The sequence below is a fragment of the Erythrolamprus reginae genome, chromosome 1, assembly GCF_031021105.1.
Source record: "Erythrolamprus reginae isolate rEryReg1 chromosome 1, rEryReg1.hap1, whole genome shotgun sequence".
Lineage (NCBI taxonomy): Eukaryota > Metazoa > Chordata > Lepidosauria > Squamata > Dipsadidae > Erythrolamprus > Erythrolamprus reginae.
In genome coordinates this window covers 393125523-393147303 of record NC_091950.1, presented here as the reverse complement: position 1 = coordinate 393147303, position 21781 = coordinate 393125523, and the positions used below count along the sequence as shown (strand labels likewise).

Genomic DNA, 21781 nt, shown 5'->3' with positions numbered 1-21781 from the left:
AAATACATACATACATACATAAATAAATACATACATACATACATAAATACATACATACATACATACATAAATACATACATACATAAATACATACATACATACATAAATAAATACATACATACATACATAAATACATACATACATACATAAATAAATAAATACATACATACATACATAAATACATACATACATACATAAATAAATAAATACATACATACATACATACATAAATACATACATACATAAATACATACATACATAAATACATACATACATACATAAATACATACATACATAAATACATACATACATACATAAATAAATACATACATACATACATACATAAATACATACATACATACATACATAAATACATACATACATACATAAATACATACATACATACATACATAAATACATACATACATACATAAATAAATAAATACATACATACATACATAAATACATACATACATACATACATACATAAATACATACATACATACATAAATAAATAAATACATACATACATAAATACATACATACATACATAAATAAATAAATAAAATAAATAAATAAACAAATAAACAAATAAATAAATAAATAAATCTTGTACTTTGCTTTTCAAGGATAAATGCAGTAAACAGTATCAAATACATTGGTATCCTAAAATACAGTCAATGTGAATGGGGTTTTTTTTATGGCTGAAGAACATTAAAAACAACTAGGGCTTTCAGTTAATTTTTCATTGCATCCTTCAAGCCAAGCCAAGACAGAATAACTGCAGGTTGCCACTAGATTGGTAGCAAGAGGGCAACTATTTATTATACCAAGTGTCAAAGCAAAACATTCCCAGCAGTATTCTTCCTCAGGTGTGTCCCGAAACAAGACAATTCTTTTCTCTAATGAAGGTTTACTAATGATTGTAAGGATGGCTGAGAAACACTAAATGTTAAGAAGAATTAAACCAGAAATCTGATTAAAAGCTGCAATAAGTACAAGCTTCGCCCCCCTTTCTAAGCATTTTCTCCCAAGTGCAGAATCTGGGATTTTAGGGGGGTGGGCAGGATTGCTTTTAGAGTAGATAAAACTGCTAGAAGCTACCCATTAAAACATATTCTCATCAATGAGACAACTCAAACCATAGAAATCTTGATTCTTCCTATAACAATTCAGTAGTTCATCATTTGAAGTGTAGAGAAAAACATTATTCACGCTTCCCCAAATTTAGGGGTCTTTAAGAAATTAAAATATTTCATAGTTGCTATATTTCATGCCCAACACCATTTATTTCCTTGAACCATAGCAAGAAGCCCAGTGAAAACTCATTTTTATATTTGTTCCAAATTTCCATCAGATTGTTAAAAAACAGATTGTCCTTTAAAGCAATCTCGTTTGAAATCCAATGAGTGCATCTATTAAACCTCTCATCTTTAAATTGCTTCTTTCTTCTTCTTCATAACTTTTAGTCAGATCTCCCTTAAAAAAAAAAAAATTAAATCCATTTTCAAGCAAACATAGAAAAAATAAAAATGAAGAACCCAGACGTTCCTAACACTTGTTTTAGTTAGTGGATGTGCTGGCCCAATCTTAGCTGCCTATATAGGGCAGTGATGGCGAATCTATGGCACGGATGCCACAGGTGGCACGCGGAGCCATATCTGCTGGCATGCAAGCCGTTGCCCTAACTCAGCTCCAACGTGCATGTGTGTGCCGGCCAGCTGTTTTTGGCTCCCACAGAGGCCCTGGGAGGGTGTTTTTGGCTTCCGGAGAACCTCCAGGGGGATAGGGGAGGGCGTTTTTACCCTTCCTCCACTCCAGGGAAGTCTTTGGAGGCTGAGGAGGATGAAACACAAGCCTATTGCGCCCACCAAAAGTTGGGAAACAGTCCGCTTCTGCCCTATATAGGCAGCTAAGGTTGGGCCAGAAGGCCTCCGGGGGGCAGGGGAAGCTGTTTTTGCCCTACCCAGGCACTGAATTATGAGTGTGGGCACTCGCGCATGTGTGATAGCACATGCCCACGCTCTTTCGGCACCTGAGGGGAAAAAAGGTTCGCCATCACTGATATAAGGCATACAAATTTATCTTAGCATCTATTGTTGTCCTACTATCGCAGCACCATTGAGAGTGTCTTGACATACGGCATTCTAGCTTGGTATGGGAGCAGCTCTGTAGCGAACAAAAAAGCTCTACAGAGAATTATTAAAACTGCCCAGAACATCATTGGGCTCCAGCTACCCGCCCTGGATGACATCTTCACATCTCGCTGTTCTAGGAAGGTGCATACCATTCTCAAAGACTCTTCTCATCCTGCTTACAATCTTTTTGAACTGTTGCCTTCTGGCACAAGATACAGAACAACTAGAACTCGGACCACACGTTTCCTGAATAGTTTTTATCCCAGGGCTGTACTTGCACTTAACAACGAACTAAAGGGTCACCATTGGTGAACTGTTGGACCATATTGCTCGGTTTGTCATGTAGATGGTTGAGTGGTTCAGGGTGGGGAATTTGTAGTGGGTGGGACATTTTATTCTATTTTTTATTCTATTTTTTATTCTATTTTTAAATTTACCTATTCTGATTTTATGTAGGGTGGGACTGGTCACTAGGTGTCACACGACTTTCGTTGCCAATGACAATTCGTTGTTTTTGACAATGACAATTATTATTATTATTATTACAACCCAAGTTTCGAAAGGGAAGAGAGTAATCACCCTGCGTACCCCAAACCCCTTCCCCAGACAATCTGCTAGCCTAGCACTAACCGTGTGCTGCTTTGTAGCTGGCTCACATAGGCTGCTATCAGCACATGCTCATCGCTGAGCCCATCGGAGGGGCCGAGGCTTTGCTGCAACCTAGGGATATGGAAAGCAAAGGAAGCAAAACTCAACAGAAATGAAAATGAGGCAATGAAAGAATGCAAATTGTTTGAGGAATATAACATGATTAAAAAAAATAATAGTTAGCATATGCAAACGTTAAAAGGCCGCAGTGGAGACGGATTCAAATAAGCAGGAGTCTCCTGTTAAGAAGCAAGGGATCGACAAGACATGAAGAATGAGGCAGGCCTGTCACTATATTCTTTTTCTCTCCATTTCGGAAACTGCGCTATTAATCTGGGGCCTGCAATTCTGACAGGCAGCTAGCAGCATTTCTAGAAAAACAAAATGCAACAGGGTTCTATCTCAGGGACCGCCTTCTGCTGCACGAATCCCAGCGACCAGTTAGGTCCCACAGAGTGGGGAAGAGCCTTCTCTGTGGTGGCCCTGGCCCTCTGGAACCAACTCCCCCCAGAGATTAGAATTGCCCCCACCCTCCTCGCCTTTCGTAAGCTTCTTAAAACCCATCTCTGCCGTCAGGCATGGGGGAATTGAGATTCTTTCCCCCTTAAGCCTTTACAATTTATGCATGGTATGTTTTGTATGTATGTTTGGTTTTATAATAAGGGTTTTTAATTGTTTTACTATTGGATTGTCACATGTTGTTTTATCACTGTTGTTAGTCACCCCGAGTCCACGGAGAGGGGTGGCATACAAATCCAATAAATAAATAAACAAATCAATAAACCGCAAGGATGTTTTATAAATTGGCAAACCCCAATTGTAACAATTCCCCTGGGCTTTCTTTGTATGCATTAGCAAGTGCATTGTTCTAACAGACCTACAATTAAACGATATACCCAGTCAAAACAGTCTTCTTTTAACAACCCTACATATTCAAATCCATATTTTGGTGTATTCAGAGGACTATGTCATTAGGCTGGCCTGCTGGGGCATCAGATTGTCTTCCATTCTCTGCCCCAAATTCTTGTGCTTTCAACAATCTGTTACCTTAGTCCTTGGTCTAGACCAATGGTTCTCAACCTTTGTAATGCCACGACCCCTTAATACAGTTCCTCATGTTGTGGTGACCCCCAACCATAAGTCTAGCACCAATTCTCCCAACAGAGCTTTAAGCTGATTGGCAGGAAGGCCAGAGGGACACCCCCACTGTAAATGCCTGATTGGTCTTATTGTAAAAATATGTTCCAAGGCTCCAGAATAGAAGCTTTAATTCCTAACACCATGGGAATTTTTTCTTTTTCCATGGTCTTAGGCAAGTCCTGTGAAACGCTTGTTTGACCCCCAAAGGGGTCCTGATCCCCAGGTTGAGAACCACTAGACAAACTCCTGGAGGAAAAGTTCCTATTTCAATTGTAAGATAGAAAATGAACTCTATTCACTACCTCTGAAATAGGACATAACATAGCCAGAAAGTGGCAGAGGCAGGATGCCCATTAATATAAGTAGGGCCTAGTTAGACAAAGGCTGCCTTTGGCATAAAGGGCTTGCTTTCCATATACAGTGATACCTTGTCTTACAAACTTAATTGGTTCCTGGATGAGGTTTGTAAGGTGAAAAGTTTGTAAGACGAAACAATGTTTCCCATAGGAATCAATGGAAAAGCGATTAATGCGTGCAAGCCTAAAACTCACCCCTTTTGCCAGCCGAAGCGCCCGTTTTTGCACTGCTGGGATTCCCCTGAGGCTCCCCTGCATGGGAAACCCCACCTCTGGACTTCTGTGTTTGTGTGATGCTGCAGAGGAATCCCAGCAGGGGATTCCCAGCAGTGCAAAAACAGGTGCTTTGCTGGCAACGGAAGTCTGGAGGTGGGTTTTCCCAGTGAGGGGAGCCTCAGCGAAATTGCAGCATCGCAAAAACACAGAAGTCCTCGAAACCCTACCTCCGGACCTCCGTGTTCTTGCGATGCTGCAATTTCCCTGAGGCTCCCCTCGCTGGGAAACCCCACCTCTGGACTTCCGTTGCCAGCGAAGCGCCCGTTTTTGCGCTGCTGGGATTCCCCTGCAGCATCACAAAAACACAGAGGTCCAGAGGTGGGGTTTCCCATGGAGGGGAGCCTCAGGGGAATCCCAGCAGCGCAAAAACGGGAGCTTCGCTGGCAACGGAAGTCCGGAGGTGGGGCATCCCAGCGGTGGTGGGTTTGTAAGGTGAAAATAGTTTGGAAGAAGAGGCAAAAAATTCTTAAACCCCGGGTTTGTATCTCAAAAAGTTTGTATGACGAAGGGTTTGTAAGATGAGGTATCACTGTATTTCCTTTCGTACAATATAAAAGAAGGCTTAACATAAAGGAGGGAAAGAGCAGAGGGAAACAGTTCAGTTCAGTTGAATCCTTGGAAAACTGATTAGACATGGGGTAAACAATTTTTTGGATATCCCAAAGCTGAAGCACTAAAGCAAACACACACACAAATGGAAAAGAAACAAGGAATGCAAGACGGGGAAAATTATTGTGGACATTTTACATTTCATTAGTTTGTAAATGTAAGGTGATTAATGCATATTATGGATATTCTTTGCTGTGCCATCTTTTTAAGCTTGATGTATATCAGGGGTGTCAATCTCGCGACGACACATCATGGTGACGTGATGTATCGCAATTAATTAATTATTAGAGTTGAAAAGGACCTTACAGGTCATCAAGTTCAACCCCCTGCTAGAGCAGGAAATCCTACAGCACCCCAGCCAAATGGCAGTCCAATCTCTTCTTGAAAATGTCCAAAGTTGGGGAGTTCACAACCTCCACTGGCAGGCCGTTCCACTGGTTGATCGCTCTCACTGTCAGGAAATTCTTCATTATCTCCAGATTGAATCCCCTTCACTAAATTGGGGGTAGGCTAGCCAGCAAGCCCTGCAAGCCGCGAGTTTGATACCCCTGATGTATGCGGATGTAGCATCATCTTGGATATTCAAGCTAAAAGTCTTTAAAAGTGCATGAAGTTATTTCTTTTTAAGGACGTTTTGAACTTTTAATATACAATACCAAAAAACAACTAGGAGATTGCTTTACTTTCTCTAAGACTTATTAATTATATCTATATAGGTATCTGTTTTTCAGATGACTTCATCTTACTGTGCCTGGGAGTTGGCTTGCTCAGAGCTAAATAAATTATCTGCGAGACCGCCTTCTGCCACATGAATCCCAGCGGCCAGTTAGGTCCCACAGAGTTGGCCGTCTCCGGGTCCCGTCGACTAAACAATGTTGTCTGGCGGGACCCAGGGGAAGAGCCTTCTCTGTGGCAGCCCCGACCCTCTGGAACCAGCTCCCTCCAGGGATAAGGACTGCCCCCACCCTCCTTGCCTTTCGTAAACTTCTTAAAACCCACCTCTGTCATCAGGCATGGGGGAATTGAGACATCCCCCCCCTTGCCTATGTAGCTGTGTGTATGATATGTTTGTATGTATGTTTTTTAATATATTGGGGTTTTTTTTAGGCTTTTTAATGTAAAATTGTTGTTTTAAACTTTAATATTAGATTTGTTACTGTATGTTGTTTTTATCATTGCTGTGAGCCGCCCAGAATCTGCGGAGAGTGGCGGCATACAAATCTAATAAATAAATAAATAAAATAAATAAATTGTCCCGAAGGAGTCAGAACTCACTTTATGCACCAAGATTGTGCAGGTTCTACAGAAATAATGCTTAGTGGTGAACTGGGAACACTTAATGGTGTTACTAAACAATTCAAGCTGCCCTATTTCATTAATTTGAAAAGGCCTGATTGGGTTCATGACATTTTGCTGGATTACTTTATTGTGCTCCATACTGTTGTCCAATAAATCTTCTTCTTTCTTAATGGATTTCTTCTTGTCCAGATTGTGAAAAAGTATTCATTTGTCATTCTTGGGTAAGAAAAGTGCTGCTAGCAACAGCAGAAGGGACTTACATTGTCTGCAGTAGCAGACAAAGAGAATTAACTGGAACTGGAACATTTACAGCAACTTCCATATTCAGGAAAGTTTTACGAAACACTGGATTTTTCTCTTTAACAGGGAGACAGGTATCTGCAGTAGCTGCTTCCTTGGCTATTATCTATTAATCTTCTAGTTTTACAGCTGTTCTCCTTCTCCTAATAATCTGTGATGTAATTTAATTGGCTGAAGAAAATATTAATTGCCATGCATTCACCATCACAAAGCAGCATGGGCTATGCAGCTCATGGCCCCAGTTGAAAATCAGACCTCTTTCCAATTTGGAGCAACTGACCTTTTGGAATAACATTTATGGCCCAAGAATATTTACAATGCCCTCCACATCTTTGACCCCACATCTTGCTTTAATGTCATTACACTTTACAGCCAGCTGGGTTGTGCAGTTTTATGAGATCGCCATAAAGTTGAGTTTAGTGGCAATGAAAGACACTCTATGCAATAAACTAAGAGGCCCTCCACAAGATCCAGGTAGCATCCTTATTCGGAAGGCAAGGGATTAAGCTTCCATCTTGGCTAATGCAAAAGAGGCAGACACCTTGAATGAATGCCTGGCAATACTTTCAAAGTAATATGGCTCTTTGTCTCTTTGGAGGTGAAGAGAAGATGATCTATTTTCAGTGAAAGTAGATAAGCTTCATTTAAAGTGAGAAGCTCAGACCAGGGTCCCTCTGCATAGAAATCCAACCTTTTTCAAGGAGTTTTCCATTGGGTAAAATCTAAGAACTTTTTACTGGTAAAGGGTGATTTGACTCACTATTTGCTAACATAATTTTGCTTTTAATTCTTAAAACATTTTCATGCTACTGCTATCTGCTCTAACAGATGCTAGGCTGCAGAGCAGAACATAAATGTTTATAAAACTATTGGAAGTGTGTATGTTAGCATGATTTACACTGATAAACATTTGCACATATGAGCCATTTCACGTCAATGCCTCAAACTGGAACATTATTTGCCTCACCTTTTAAACAGAAATCTCACCTCTTTGAATTAAAGATTATAGTCCGTAATAATACAAATAAGATAGTCATCTTGAGGATAAAATAAATCTGTAGCCCTGATCTACTGAAGTTATCATTTCTGCATTGCTCCTGAAAGTGTTTTTAAATGTGAGATGCACTACAGACATTACTAAAGTAATAAAAATGTTAGATATTTAATTATATTCACATTCTAATTTTCCTTCAAGGAGTTCAAAAATATTCTTAGGTTCAGTTATTCTCATACCAAACCCCTGAGGTAGATTAAGCTGACAATTTATATCACTTGGACAAAGAAACCAAAATAAAGTCTTGTGGCTGCTTTTTAAAGAAGAAAAGATTAAAGACTGACAATTTATTCTGACAGAACATTTCATAGACAACAATAGTTTTAGCAGATACAAATCATATTTTCAGAAGTCAGATTAATCTTGCAGATGATTTACAAAACAAGAATGAATTTAAATAGTCCACCTTTCTATTCAGAAACGTTTAATTTTCCGCTGAAAAATATAAAGTAAATATAAAAAAATATAAATATAAAGCTAAGATCAGTCAGGGAGAACGAGAATACAGTATAGGCAAAAAAAACAACAACCAGAAACCCACCCCAGAGTAAATACACAGTGTACCTTTCTTGTTCACTGAAAATTAAATTCTGGTTCACTGAACAAGTGGACAGATAAAACCATTTAATATTCAATTAAACTGGTTCAGACAGGCCTCTCTAAGAAAGGTATTCCTTAACTATTTCTAACATAGACAAAGCTCCATTGTCTTTGTTCACATTAGTGTTGAAAGCCATAAAAAGAGCCTTGATAGTAGAACTTAAAAGACTAGCAATTTCATAGGGAAGCCTACTGTTTTAGATATTCTTATCTAAATGGGTAACAACTGAGTGATTCTGTGATGACTCTTTAATCTAGGCCTTTCATATCTAATTCCAATTTGCTTGATGCAAAGTCATATTACAATACCATGTGGAGTTTAAGTATACGTAGGAAAGTTTGGGGGGAGGGGGAATCCATAGGAAGTTTTCAGCTAAAGGAAATGTTAAAAGAGACATGTATAACATCCCTATCGCTATGACTGAGTTTAAAAAAACTGACCAGCAAGGCCAATAGGGGGCGTACTTCAATAATTTAAACTAGCAAAGGACTAGAGTTGAACTCAAGTTGGATTCTCCTTAGCAGTGCACTGTAGAATGACAGGAGCATGTGATGGGAAAAGAGTTGAACTTTTCAAAGTAGAACTGTGTCCAAATGGACTTAAGCAGAACAATTGACAAAAGAAGGAAAATAAGGACAAGTATAAGTTGTCCTTTTATGAAGGACAGTGACAACTAAAATTCTCCAGAGGAGAGCAACTAAGATGTAAAGAGGTTGGAAGAAAAAATCTATGAAGTATGGTTAGCATTATTGGGTATGTTTAGCTGGAAAAGATTTTTGGGGGACATGAAAAAAAATTCCTAACAATAAGATCCAATCAGGAACAGTCTGCCTGTAGGTGGTAGACTTTGTTGGAGATATAAAAGTAGAGGCTGCATAACTATCTTCTAGGGATGCTATAGAAATGGATCCTTGATGGTGATCTCCAGGTATCTGTTCAACAATGATTCCATGAGTTCCAGAATATAAATTCTTTCTAGCAAAGGAGTTTGAATTTATTGTTCTTGGACTGGTCACAGAAGGCATCTTCCATTACTGAAATTACTGTTGGTCATGACCTTTAAAGCCCTACATGGCTTTGGACCAGACTACCTCCGGAACCGCCTACTACCACACGAATCCCAGCGACCGATAAGGTCCCACAGAGTTGGCCTTCTCCAGGTCCCGGCAACTAAACAATGTCGTTTGGCGGGCTCCAGGGGAAGAGCCTTCTCTGTGGCAGCCCCGGCCCTCTGGAACCAACTCCCCCCGGAGATTAGAATTGCCCCCACCCTCCCTGTCTTTCGTAAACTACTCAAGACTCATTTATACTGCCAGGCATGGGGGAGTTGAGATATTCCTTCCCCCTAGGCAATTACAAGTTATGCATGGTATGTCTGTGTGTATGTTTGGTTTTATAATAAGGGTTTTTAGTTGTTTTATTATTGGATTGTCACATGCTGTTTTTATCATTGTTGTTAGCCGCCCCGAGGCTACTGAGAGGGGCGGCATACAAAACCAATAAATTATTATTATTATTAATTATTATTATTTTCAAGATGGGCAAAGCAACATTTTCACTTTAGCTAACACTCTTTGTGAAAAATTAATAAAATAAAAAATAAAATAAATAATGCCACCTATGGCTTGCACAACTGTCATTTGCATAACTGGCTTTCAGTTTTTAAATGAATACTTAGTTAAGAAATAAGAATGGCTATTGCAAGTATCTGAGATAAATAACCAAGTTCAGTTTGGAGAGTTTAATCTACTAATTCCATTCATTTCTCAGGCTTCTAGGGTCTATATAGGAATCTTGAGCCATTTTGAACTACAAAACTCTTCCTTATAACGACAATTCAGGTTATAGCTACATGGAAGGGCATGCTTGTGGCAACACTTTAGTTAAACTAACATTTAACTGAATTAGACAAGGAACTGAGCCGGGGTGATGCAGCAGGTAGAGTGCTGTACTGCAGGCCACTGAAGCTGACTGTAGATCTGAAGGTTAGCGGTTCAAATCTCATCACCGGCTCAAGGTTGACTCAGCCTTCCATCCTTCCGAGGTGGATAAAATGAGGACCTGGATTGTCGGGGCAATTTGCTGGCTCTGTTAAAAAGTGCTATTGCTAACATGTTGTAAGCCGCCCTGAGTCTAAGGAGAAGGGCGGCATAAAAATTGAATGAATGAATGAATGAATGAATGAATGAATGAATGAACAAACAAACAAACATTTCTGACTACTCTAAATGACTAGAACAAGCCAACCAGGAAGTTCATGGAACGAGAAATATGATAGTTGTTTAACTAATTGCAAACAGTACTGTATAACCATTTAAAATATATTCTTATTTGACTTCAAGAGGAAGCATCCTTAACATCAGTGGGCTGGGGAAAATTGTAAGAAAAATGTGGATAAATATTGTACATTCCAAACACTTTGGAAAAGCACAACAAATCCTGAACTAGAATGCCAATTACAGGTTAAAATATATCTACTAAATAAAGCTTTAAATATACTGTATATTTAAAACATTTCACTTTCACTATTGTATGAATGGGTTTATTCTGGAATGTACAGTATGTATTTATTCTGAAATCTTAAAACACATTTGTGTTAGCATAATAGAATAGAATTCTTTATTGGCCAAGTGTGATTGCACACCCAAGAAATTTGTCTTTGGTGCAGATGCTCAGTGTACATAAAAGAAAAAGATACATGCATACATAATGCTGTTATGCATAATCTGATAATTTTAATAATGAGGAAACAGGATAATAATGTAGTTTAGCAATTCAAATATTCCCAATATACCTTTTTTTAAAAAATATTTTTTTTAAAATCAAAGGTTAACAGGTTAATTGATGATTTTGATAGTCCTGAACTGGAATCAGGCACCTAAACTGTAAAACTGATTTTAGATTTCCTGTAGAAGTCCAGTAAACTTTTGGAACAAGAAGCTGGAATGAATAAAACATTTCCAATACAAAATTTACATGGGGGTGGGGAGAGAGAGAGAGAGAGAGAGGAGGGAATGAAAATTTCAGTTTATTGGATAGATTTTTTTTGATGCACATTGGCATTAAAGATCCTAAAAAGTTTTCTGCAGAACAAATGTGCTATTTTTTTTGCACATTTGAATCAAATGGTGTGTTACGTATTTTAAATCTCTGTAACTCCATTGTCTTTCTCAGTGTGAAATACAGATCTGTGCCTATACAGCACACTGTAGAATGAATTCCTGTGCAGTATATCATATGAAAGGTGGACATATTGTGCATTGTCCTATTTCTTTCCTCCATCCCCAAGATCACTATCAAATGGTCCCTACTTCCTCATGCAGTAACAAATCCAGAGACAGAAATATAAAGTTTTGGTTCCTTTGTAGGAGAGCTTGCCCAAGACTGTAATTTCTGCTTTATTTACACTGGCAAGCAAACTCCTGCGTTAGTCAGCAAATCACTGAAACTACATTTGATTCCTACAAAAACTGAAGGTCTTCCAAATCTCCTATTCTAGCTAGAATTATCAGTAGAATCTTCTTTTTTTTTGCCTTGGAATTGTTTTTTTAAAATCTGTTTTTTCTTTCTTCTTTAGGAGTAGTAAAAGGGTTGGAAACAGATTCTCAATCCTTAAGAAACATTTGTCATTCTAAATGACAAACATTTTCTTAAGTCAACTAAACTCACAATATCTTCAAATCACACAGGATTTAGCTGCATTCTTGATTCACAACCAAGTCCAGGCATATTAGGCTAAGAGAAGAGAGAAAATATGACAAATTCAAGAAGATTCGAATTAGAAATCATGGGATGTTTTGATTGATTCAGCTATTGGAAGCACTCATAAAGCTTCAGGTTATCAATTGTATTTCAGCTTTAACACGGTAGAGATTTGAAAGATATCAGAGGGAAAAGTAAGATAAAAATACATGTTGGTATGGAGGAATATTTGCAGCTGAGTTTTCTAATTATGCAGGATTTCGTTAAACCTCAAATATTTATTTTTACAGTTGCAAGTCTCTAACAAATTAAGTCAACAGGCTCTCAAGCTTTAACACTTTTGTGTGTTGACTTTGTATATTAACATGTACTATATAGTAATATAATACCATGTTACATTGTGGGATAGCACTATGTAAAAGATAGTTCCCTATGGCTTACTTTTTTAAAAAAATGAGGAAAAACTCCCTGGTTTAGAATTGTGTGTAAAAAGAACCACTGTTTTGTTTGGCATGGAAATTTACATTCTGAATCCATACTAAACTATCTCCGAGACCGCCTTCTGTCGCACAAATCCCAGCGACCGATTAGATCCCACAGAGTGGGCCTTCTCCGGGTCCCGTCAACTAAACAATGTCGGTTGGCGGGCCCCCGGGAAAGAGCCTTCTCTGTGGCAGCCCAGACTCTCTGGAACCAGCTCCCCCCAGAGATTAGAACTGCCCCTACCCTCCTCGCCTTTCGCAAACTCCTTAAAACTCCTTAAAACCCACCTTTGTCGTCAGGCATGGGGGAACTGAGATATCTCCCCTGGGCCTATACAATTTATGTATGGTATGTTTGTGTGTATGTCTGTTTAATAATGGGGTTTTTAAATATTTTATATTGTAAATTATTAGATTTGTTATAAACTGTTTTTATTGTGTTGTGAGCCGCCCCGAGTCTACGAAAAGGGGCAGCATACAAATCTAACAAATAAATAAATAAATAAATAAATAAATAAACCATATGATTCCTGAATGCAATCAAATTCTTTCCAGCTAGATTTCTGAAACAAAGCTCACCACAAGCTCCAGTGGTGCTAGATATTATTATTATTATTATTATTATTATTATTATTATTATTATTAATAATAATAATAATAATAATAATAATAATTAGATTTGTATGCCGCCTCTCTCTGGAGACTAGGAGCAGCTATGGTGTTAGATATGCTAACACCATAGCTGCCTTTTGGTAAAATAAGAATTCTTTCAAATCAAATTTAACCCTGGCAAATAATCTTCTTGACAATAGTGCAGAAATACTTTGCCACTGCATTCATTCTTGATTTCCTCCCCCCCCCCCCCAACTTCTTAGTCTAGAAGAAAACCTGGGATTTCTTGAAGCCTTTGGAAGCTGGGGAGAGCAAAACACGAGCCTTTTGGGCCCACCAGAAGTTGGGAATTAGGCTGTTTCCGGCCTCCAGAGGGCGTCCGGGGGGCAGGAGAAGCTGTTTCCATCCTTCCCAGGCATTGAATTATGGGTGTGGGCACTCATGCATGCACGATAGCGTGCACACATGCTCTTTCGCCACCCAATGGAAAAAAGGTTCGCCATCTCTGTACTAGAGTACAATGATTATTTGATTTTGATTATATATGGCACTATTGTTTTATGATCAGAGAATTATGTTTGCTGGCCATTTTGATAATTCTTTTTTAAAAATATATACTTTATTAATTTATACAAAAAGGAATAAAACAGGGGGAAAGGGGGATGGGAGTACAGAAAAGAAAAGTGGGAGGGGAGTGGGGTAAACAATATTGTTATATCACAGCTTATATATATTATTGTATATACATTCCAGGTATTTGTCCATATGTAAATATTTCGTATTCAGAGTTCTTATTTAAGTGTCTTATAGCTGTAATATTTGACAATCCAACAGTAATGGGAGAAAAGAAAGGGTAGAAAGGGAGAAAAGGGAGGGAAAAAAAGGAGAGAGAAGAGAAAAAAGAAAGAGATAGCAAGATGAGAGGTAGTACCTGCAAGCAAGCAGGCGTTTGGATTGTGACGACTTAGATGGATTATATTTATTGTTTTTGTTAGTAAAATTTAATCATAGGTTGCAATGTTAGTAGATTTCTAATAGTTATCAAATGGATTGAACTCAGACAGGGATTGAGTTATTTTTGATCGAGCCTTTTGGGCCCACCAGAAGTTGGGAATTAGGCTGTTTCCGGTCTCCAGAGGGCGTCCGGGGGGCAGGAGAAGCTGTTTTCATCCTTCCCAGGCATTGAATTATGGGTGTGGGCACTCGCGCAAGCACGATAGCGTGCACACATGCTCTTTCAGCACCCAATGGAAAAAAGGTTCGCCATCTCTGCACTAGAGTATGATGATTATTTGATTTTGATTATATATGGCACTATTGTTTTATGATCAGAGAATTATGTTTGCTGGCCATTTTGATAATTCTTATCTGTGTTGTGTATTCTTGCCTGTAAGCTGCAGAGTCAAATGACTGAAGTGACCTGGAAATTCACCAAAATCCTGTTCTGACTTCCTTGAGAACAGATGAAGCTACATAGTATTTCTCTCAGGCCCTTTATTTTCCTCCTGGAATTTTGCTCACTTATTTATTTCATCCTAAAAATCAAATCAACCAATAAAATCTATACCTTAAACCAGCTCGACTCCATAAGAAACCTGGCATACTGTATATAAGAATAAAAGGAACTAGGAATACTAAGCTAAGAAATTATAAAGTTGTAAATAGTGATAGTGCTAATGCTAATGGTCTCTACATGGGGCTACCTTTGAAAAGTGTTCGGAAACTTCAGATCGTGCAGAATGCAGCTGCGAGAGCAATCATGGGCTTCCCCAGGTATGCCCATGTTACACCAACACTCCGCAGTCTGCATTGGTTGCCGATCAATTTCCGGGCACAATTCAAAGTGTTGGATATGACCTATAAAGCCCTTCATGGCATCGGACCAGAATATCTCCGGGACTGCCTTCTGCTGCACAAATCCCAGCGTCCGGTTAGCTCCCACAGAGTTGACCTTCTCCGGGTCCCGTCAACTAAACAATGTCGTTTGGCGGGACCCAGGAGAAGAGTCTTCTCTGTGGTGGCCCTGACCCTCTGGAACCAGCTCCCCTCAGATATCAGAGTTGCCCCCACCCTCCTTGCCTTTCGCAAGCTCCTTAAAACCCACCTCTGTGGTCAGGCATGGGGGAATTGAAATTTTCCCTTCCCCCTAGGCTTATAGAATTTATACATGGTATGCTTGTATGTATGATTGGTTCTTTAAATTGGGGGTTTTAAGATTATTTTTAATATTAGATTTGTTCACATTCTCTTTTTTATTGTTGTTAACCGCCCCGAGTCTTCGGAGAGGGGCAGCATACAAATCTAATAAATACAAATACCATTATTAATCTCCCAAGACCTTAGGAAAGGAGATTTCTTGGGAGATTTATGTGTTTTTCATGTGCATCTAGAAAACTATGAGAATAGGAGCTATCCATGCTTCAAGGAGCAAGCTTTTTCAGAAGTGGGGCGCTGTTTCAGGAAAGACCCACCATCAACTGCATTATCTTGGTTGGTGTAGCTTCTTAGCAGGTACTCCTTAAGCACGACAAAATTGAAAATGACAGTGTTTATCCCTTCAGCTCCTAGGAAATGGCAGAAATTAATGCAGCTCATGCTATCTAATTCTATTATGTAGGAATTGTTATAATCCTTTATGTCTAATTACAGTAGCCACTCTACCTTGGCAAGTTAAGAAACAAGTGATATTTACCCTATACAGTAGAAACCCTATACCAATGTTTCCCAACCTTGGCAACTTGAAGATATCTGGACTTCAACTCACAGAAGTCCCCAGCCACTGAATTCTGGGAGTTGAAGTCCAAATATCTTCAAGTTGCCAAGGTTGGGAAACACTGCCCTATACAACATAAAATTTATGTAAGAGAAAATAAAAAAGAAATACATTATTTACACAAACGGGGGAAAGAAACTCTTAATAGTAATTATTAAATATAAATAAAAGCTGCCCATAGTTGCCCTGTGGTAAGATGGGTGGCCAATAAATTTTAACAGTAAATAATATATGGAATTAAAAAAGAAAGTACAACTGAACTTTGCTCACAAGAAGAAGGATAAGTCTCTAATATACAATAGACCAGTGATTTTCATCCTTTTTTGAGCCGCGACACATTTTTTACATTTACAAAATCCTGGGGCACACCACCAAAATGACACACTAAGACAGTACATATTATACATATTATCCCCCCCCTTGTGTGTGTGTATACACACCCTTGAACCATTCCCAAAAACAGATGAGGGCTGGGGGTTTTTTCTCTATTATTCTTTCCAAAAACAGGTCAGGGCTGGGCAGTTTTCCTCTCTTATTCTTTGGGTGCTTTTTATCATATGCTTTAAATCAAGAGTCACTTCTCTCTCTCTTTTGTTTCTCTCTCTTTCCTCTCATTCTCTGCCTCAATCAATCATTTTCTCATTTCTCTTCTTTTCTACCCTTTCTTCTCTCATTTCTCTCTCTCCCTTCCTTTCCTTCTCTCTCTCTTTCTTTCTCTCTCTTGCTTTCTTTCTCTTTCTCTCTCGTGCTTTCTTTCTCTTTCTCTCTCGTGCTTGCTTTCTCTCTCACTCTCTGTTTCTCGTGCTTGCTTTCTCTATCTCTTGCTTTCTTTCTTTCTCTCTCTTGCTTTCTTTCTCTCTCTCTCTCTTTCTCTCTCCTCTCTCGCGGCATACTTGACCATGTGCCACGGCACACTAGTGTGCCACGGCACACTGGTTGAAAAACACTGCAGTAGACAAGAGATTGTGAGAGAAATAATAAAAAAAAAGATTCCCTTCAGTTGGAAGTCTTTTCAGTCAGCAGTAGGTGAACATTCACTTATGGTGGTTTTCTTAAATCCAGTAGATAAAAAAATGATTTTTCAATTATGAGAGCATGCATAGCATAACATCTTTTCAGCATAGAGAAGAAAAGGTGCCCCCACCCACCAACACTCTCTTGCTGAAGAAGTATCCATGGTCTGTTGTGTCTTCAGTTCTTTTTGTAAACTGATCAGGTTTTTGGTTCAGTTTGAGAACTCTAAAGGCAACGTGGTAATATTAATACTGTAAAGGCCTTGCAAATAGAATCAGGGAGAAAGGAGTAAAGAGAGTGCTCTGCTTGCAAGAAGCTCTGCTTTTTCTTCCATCAAGGCCTCATTGATTCATATTTTTAAAAAAATCTTACTTAGATTGAATTGGAGGATGGAAGTACCATCAAAGTGTCAAAACAAAGCTTTGTACCATAGTCAGCATTTCCACATGCAGTAGTAAACTCCAAGGAAGAAACTTAGTCTTTCAAAACTGGCTTTAGAATATTCCAAAAAGCTTAAATACAGTTTTGTTGTCCGGAGGCAAATATCTGAGCTGAGTGCAACAATTCCTCCAAATGCAGTTATCTCAACGAGAAGACCTACCCACCCATCTCCAAGTACTCCTACCTTTTTGTTGGCGTGGGGGCTCCGGAAGATACATGGCTAACCATGGCATCATTCATGTTAGCGAGAGGCCGAGAAGGGCTGAAATAGAAAATGTTTGTCGGATGTTAAACTTCAGAAAGACAGAATAAGGAAGAAATGCTTACTGGTGGTTACTGAAATGTTATCTCCGTCACCCCCTACATAGCTTTATCTATTTATTTATTTATTGCATTTATATGCTGCACACTCCGAAACCGACTCTGAGCGGCTAACAACGGTTATAAATACAATACAAGTAAAAAACAGTAAAAACATCACTAAAATCATATATATAATTAAAATAACATACATACTAACAATCAATCTTGCTGCAAAAGTAAAAACTCCTAATATAGGAACCCCGCTTGGCTGCTGCCATGCTTTTTCATCAATTTCACCAGAACCATTTCCAGACAAAGAAAGGAGTTAATGTCACAGGTATTATAGAACTTGCTATAACTCAGTGATGGTGGATCTTTTTTCCCTTGGGTGCTGAAAGAGCATGTGTGCGGACTATCGTGCATGCACGAGTACCCACACCCATAATTCAATGCCTGGGGAGAGCGGAAACAGTTCCCCCGCCCCCGGAGACCCTCTGAAGGCCGGAAACGGCCTGTTTCTCAACTTCTGGTGGACCCAGTAGGCTCGTGCTTCGCCCTCCCCAGGCTCCAAAGGCTTCCCTGGAGGCCAGGGAGGGTAAAAACTCCCTCCCCATTCCCCCAGAGGCTCTCTGGAAGCCCAAAATGCCCTCCCAGAGCCTCTGTGTGAGCCAAAAATCAGCTGACCAGCACACGCATGCATGCTGGAGCTGAACTAAGGCAACGACTCGTGTGCCAGCAGAAATAGCTCCGTGTACCACCTGCGGCACCCGTGCTGTAGGTTCACCATCACTGCTATAAGTGATGCAGAACTCTGGGCAGAAGGTGAAATGTAAATAATTTAAAAACACCTCGCCTTTGCACCTCCAGCACAGGCAAACTGGAAAACCTACCAGAGATGGTTCTATTTCCTTATGGGATTTTCCAGGCCCTCGTAGATTATCATAAGGAACTTCTGCTCTCAGAAATCAAGGCCATGGAAGTACGGAAGGAATTCACCCTGGTGAGGGCTTGCAATAGTTATGCAACTGCAAAAATGTTCCCAACCCAAAATAAAAAACAAAGAATCCCAACAACGCTACTACCACCACTACACCACGTCTCCTTACAAGTAAAATCATGATTTTGCAATGCTTGCTTCTATTTTTTTTTTTGAGATATCAAGTTCTGCAGAAAAAAAATAGCCCTTTAGTCTTTCTAATATTATTCGTAAGAGTAATTGACAGATGCATCACTCTCTTTTTCAATAAAGATCTTGGAACATGTCTGAAGTCAGTTATGTGGGGTTTGGAACAGTCTTCTCAATTATAGAACCCAAGAATGTGTTTTCTTTGCAGTAGGTCAACAATTAATCTCTGTTCCCTCCACATTTCAATCAAGAATGCAAGGAATGTGCAAAGAAGTGAAGTTCAAGCATTAGGCTGCTCTTTTAAAAAGTAATTATTTCTCAAGTCTATTCTATTAAAGACTCGTGTCAAATAAAGCAAAGGGCACCCAAAATTGGAGGTCAGATTTAGAAGCCTCAATTGCCTCTAAGACAAGCATGCCTTCCAGAAGTCCAAGATGTAAAACACAGTATTACTGCCTCTTGACCAATCTAAGATCTATCAAGCTACAATCAGTTCAACCACTTATAAACTGTATACTATCTACCTTCCCTATAGTGGATTTTAATTAAGAAACAAGAACAGCGTCATTGTAAGTGAGGCATTAGGAATTATTGAGGAAGGATTTTCTCTCTTGTGGAAATGTTTTATTTATTTATTTTATTTATTTTGTCCAATACACAATGAGGGTTTTGTGTGTGTGTGTGTGTGTGTGTGTGTGTGTGTGTATATATATATATATGTTAAATGTTTTTTTAGCTGGAATTTTAAAATTAAGGGAGACTAGGATGGTCCCATTTCGGCCTTGTTCTGGCCTCATCAGCTAGCCACACCCTTTCCTTTACTGGGATTCGATCTGGTGAACTCTGCCTTGTAAAGCAGAGAACTAGCAGTGTGAGCTATCAGATCAGAACCCTTCCAGCTTTGTACCAGGGAGGGGCTATATGTTTTTCTTATGTCGGATCACCCTGGTATATTTAAGGAACGTCACAGCTCCTTTTTGCCTCTAGGCCCAACCCAGGACCACTTCAAGGCGGTTAATATATTTATAGCCGACAACTATATTCTGTATGTGTTAAATGTTTTATATATATATATATATATATATATATATATATGTTTTCGTAGATTTTCACGGGTACAGGTATGATGGTCTTGGTATATTCGGGTTTCTTCCCGTGTAGGATTTGGAAATTTCTGGCGACGTTTCGATGAGGTCCCACTCATCATCTTCAGGCTGGTGTTTCTCTCCTTGATCGCAGTGCTCACTTGAGATCAAGGAGAGAAACACCAGCCTGAAGATGATGAGTGGGACCTCATCGAAACGTCGCCAGATATATATATATATATATATACACACACACACACACAAACACACACACATAGTAAAATACATGATGAAGGTTATAGAGGAGATACTCATAGTAAAATATATCTAAGAAATAATAGAAAAGAAGATATAGTAATAGAACATATCAATGAAAGAATAGAAGAAGAGATATAGGAATAGAAGAAAGGTATAGGAGATATAGGAGAGCAATAGGACGGGATGGAAGGCACTCTAGTGCACTTGTACTCGCCCCTTACTGACCTCTTGGGAATCTGGATAGGTCAACCGTAGATAATCTAAGGGTAAAGTGTTGAGGGTTTGGGGATGACACTATAATGAGTTCCACGCTTCGACAACTCGGTTACTGAAGTCATATTTTTTACAGTCAAGTTTGGAGCGATTAATATTAAGTTTAAATCTGTTGTGTGCTCTTGTGTAGTTGTGGTTGAAGCTGAAGTAGTCGCCGACAGGCAGGACGTTGCAGCATATGATCTTGTGGGCAAAACTTAGATCTTGTTTAAGGTGTCTTAGTTTTAAGCTTTTTAGGCCCAGGATTGAAAGTCTAGTCTCATAGGATTGAAAGTCTAGTCTCATCTCTAGTCTCTATTTCGAGTGGAGGAGTGAAGGGCTCTTCTGGTGAAATATCTTTGGACATTTTCAAGGGTGTTAATGTCTGAGAGGTGATATGGGTTCCAAACAAATGAGCTGTATTCGAGGATGGGTCTGGCAAAAGTTTTGTAAGCTCTGGTAAGTAGTGTGAGATTGCCAGAGCAGAAACTACGTAGGATTAGGTTTAAAACTCTTGAAGCCTTCTTGGCTATGTTGTTGCACTGGGCTTTGTATTTTATTTTCTGCTAGAATTAAGAATTTCAAAATGAATTTTAAAAAACAAAACAGAAGTTTGTTGCAAAATCATCAGCTGACTGAGTTCTCAGCACTTCCACATAAATATTTCCTGGTGATTATTTATAGACTTTGAATTATAGACTTTGAAGGGCCATTTAGGCAACGGAATTCAACCTTCTGCTCAGCACAGGTACAGAAATTAAAATATCTCTGATAGTTCAGTCTCTTCTTGAACATATCTTGCAAAGAGAAGTTCACTACTTTAATAGACTTTAGAACAGTGCAGTCAGGCGGTAGGGAAAGCAAGTAGGATGCTTGGCTGCATAGCTAGAGGTATAACAAGCAGGAAGAGGGAGATTATGATCCCACTATATAGAATGCTGGTGAGACCACATTTGGAATACTGTGTTCAGTTCTGGAGACCTCACCTACAAAAAGATATTGACAAAATTGAACGGGTCCAAAGACGGGCTACAAGAATGGTGGAAGGTCTTAAGCATAAAACGTATCAGGAAAGACTTAATGAACTCAATCTGTATAGTCTGGAGGACAGAAGGAAAAGGGGGGACATGATCGAAACATTTAAATATATTAAAGGGTTAAATAAGGTCCAGGAGGGAAGTGTTTTTAATAGGAAAGTGAACACAAGAACAAGGGGACACAATCTGAAGTTAGTTGGGGGAAAGATCAAAAGCAACATGAGAAAATATTATTTTACTGAAAGAGTAGTAGATCCTTGGAACAAACTTCCAGC

At 39.1% G+C, this 21781-nt stretch overlaps 1 protein-coding gene across 11 annotated transcripts in view; it reads right to left on the bottom strand.

Annotated features, from left to right (window-relative positions):
• Window positions 1-21781, bottom strand: part of DTNB (dystrobrevin beta) — a 193838-nt gene that overhangs the window by 68956 nt on the left and 103101 nt on the right. For 7 of the 11 annotated variants that reach the window (XM_070734931.1, XM_070734933.1, XM_070734932.1 and 4 more), the window contains exons 10-11: window positions 17630-17707; window positions 2769-2858 (exon numbers count right to left, since the gene is read on the bottom strand). In XM_070734931.1, coding sequence (XP_070591032.1) covers window positions 2769-2858; window positions 17630-17707 — 168 coding nt within the window. Of the gene's footprint in view, window positions 1-2768; window positions 2859-15603; window positions 15782-17629; window positions 17708-21781 lie in introns of those variants that run through there. The other 4 variants (XM_070734936.1, XM_070734937.1, XM_070734943.1 and 1 more) reach the window with 2 other exon arrangements.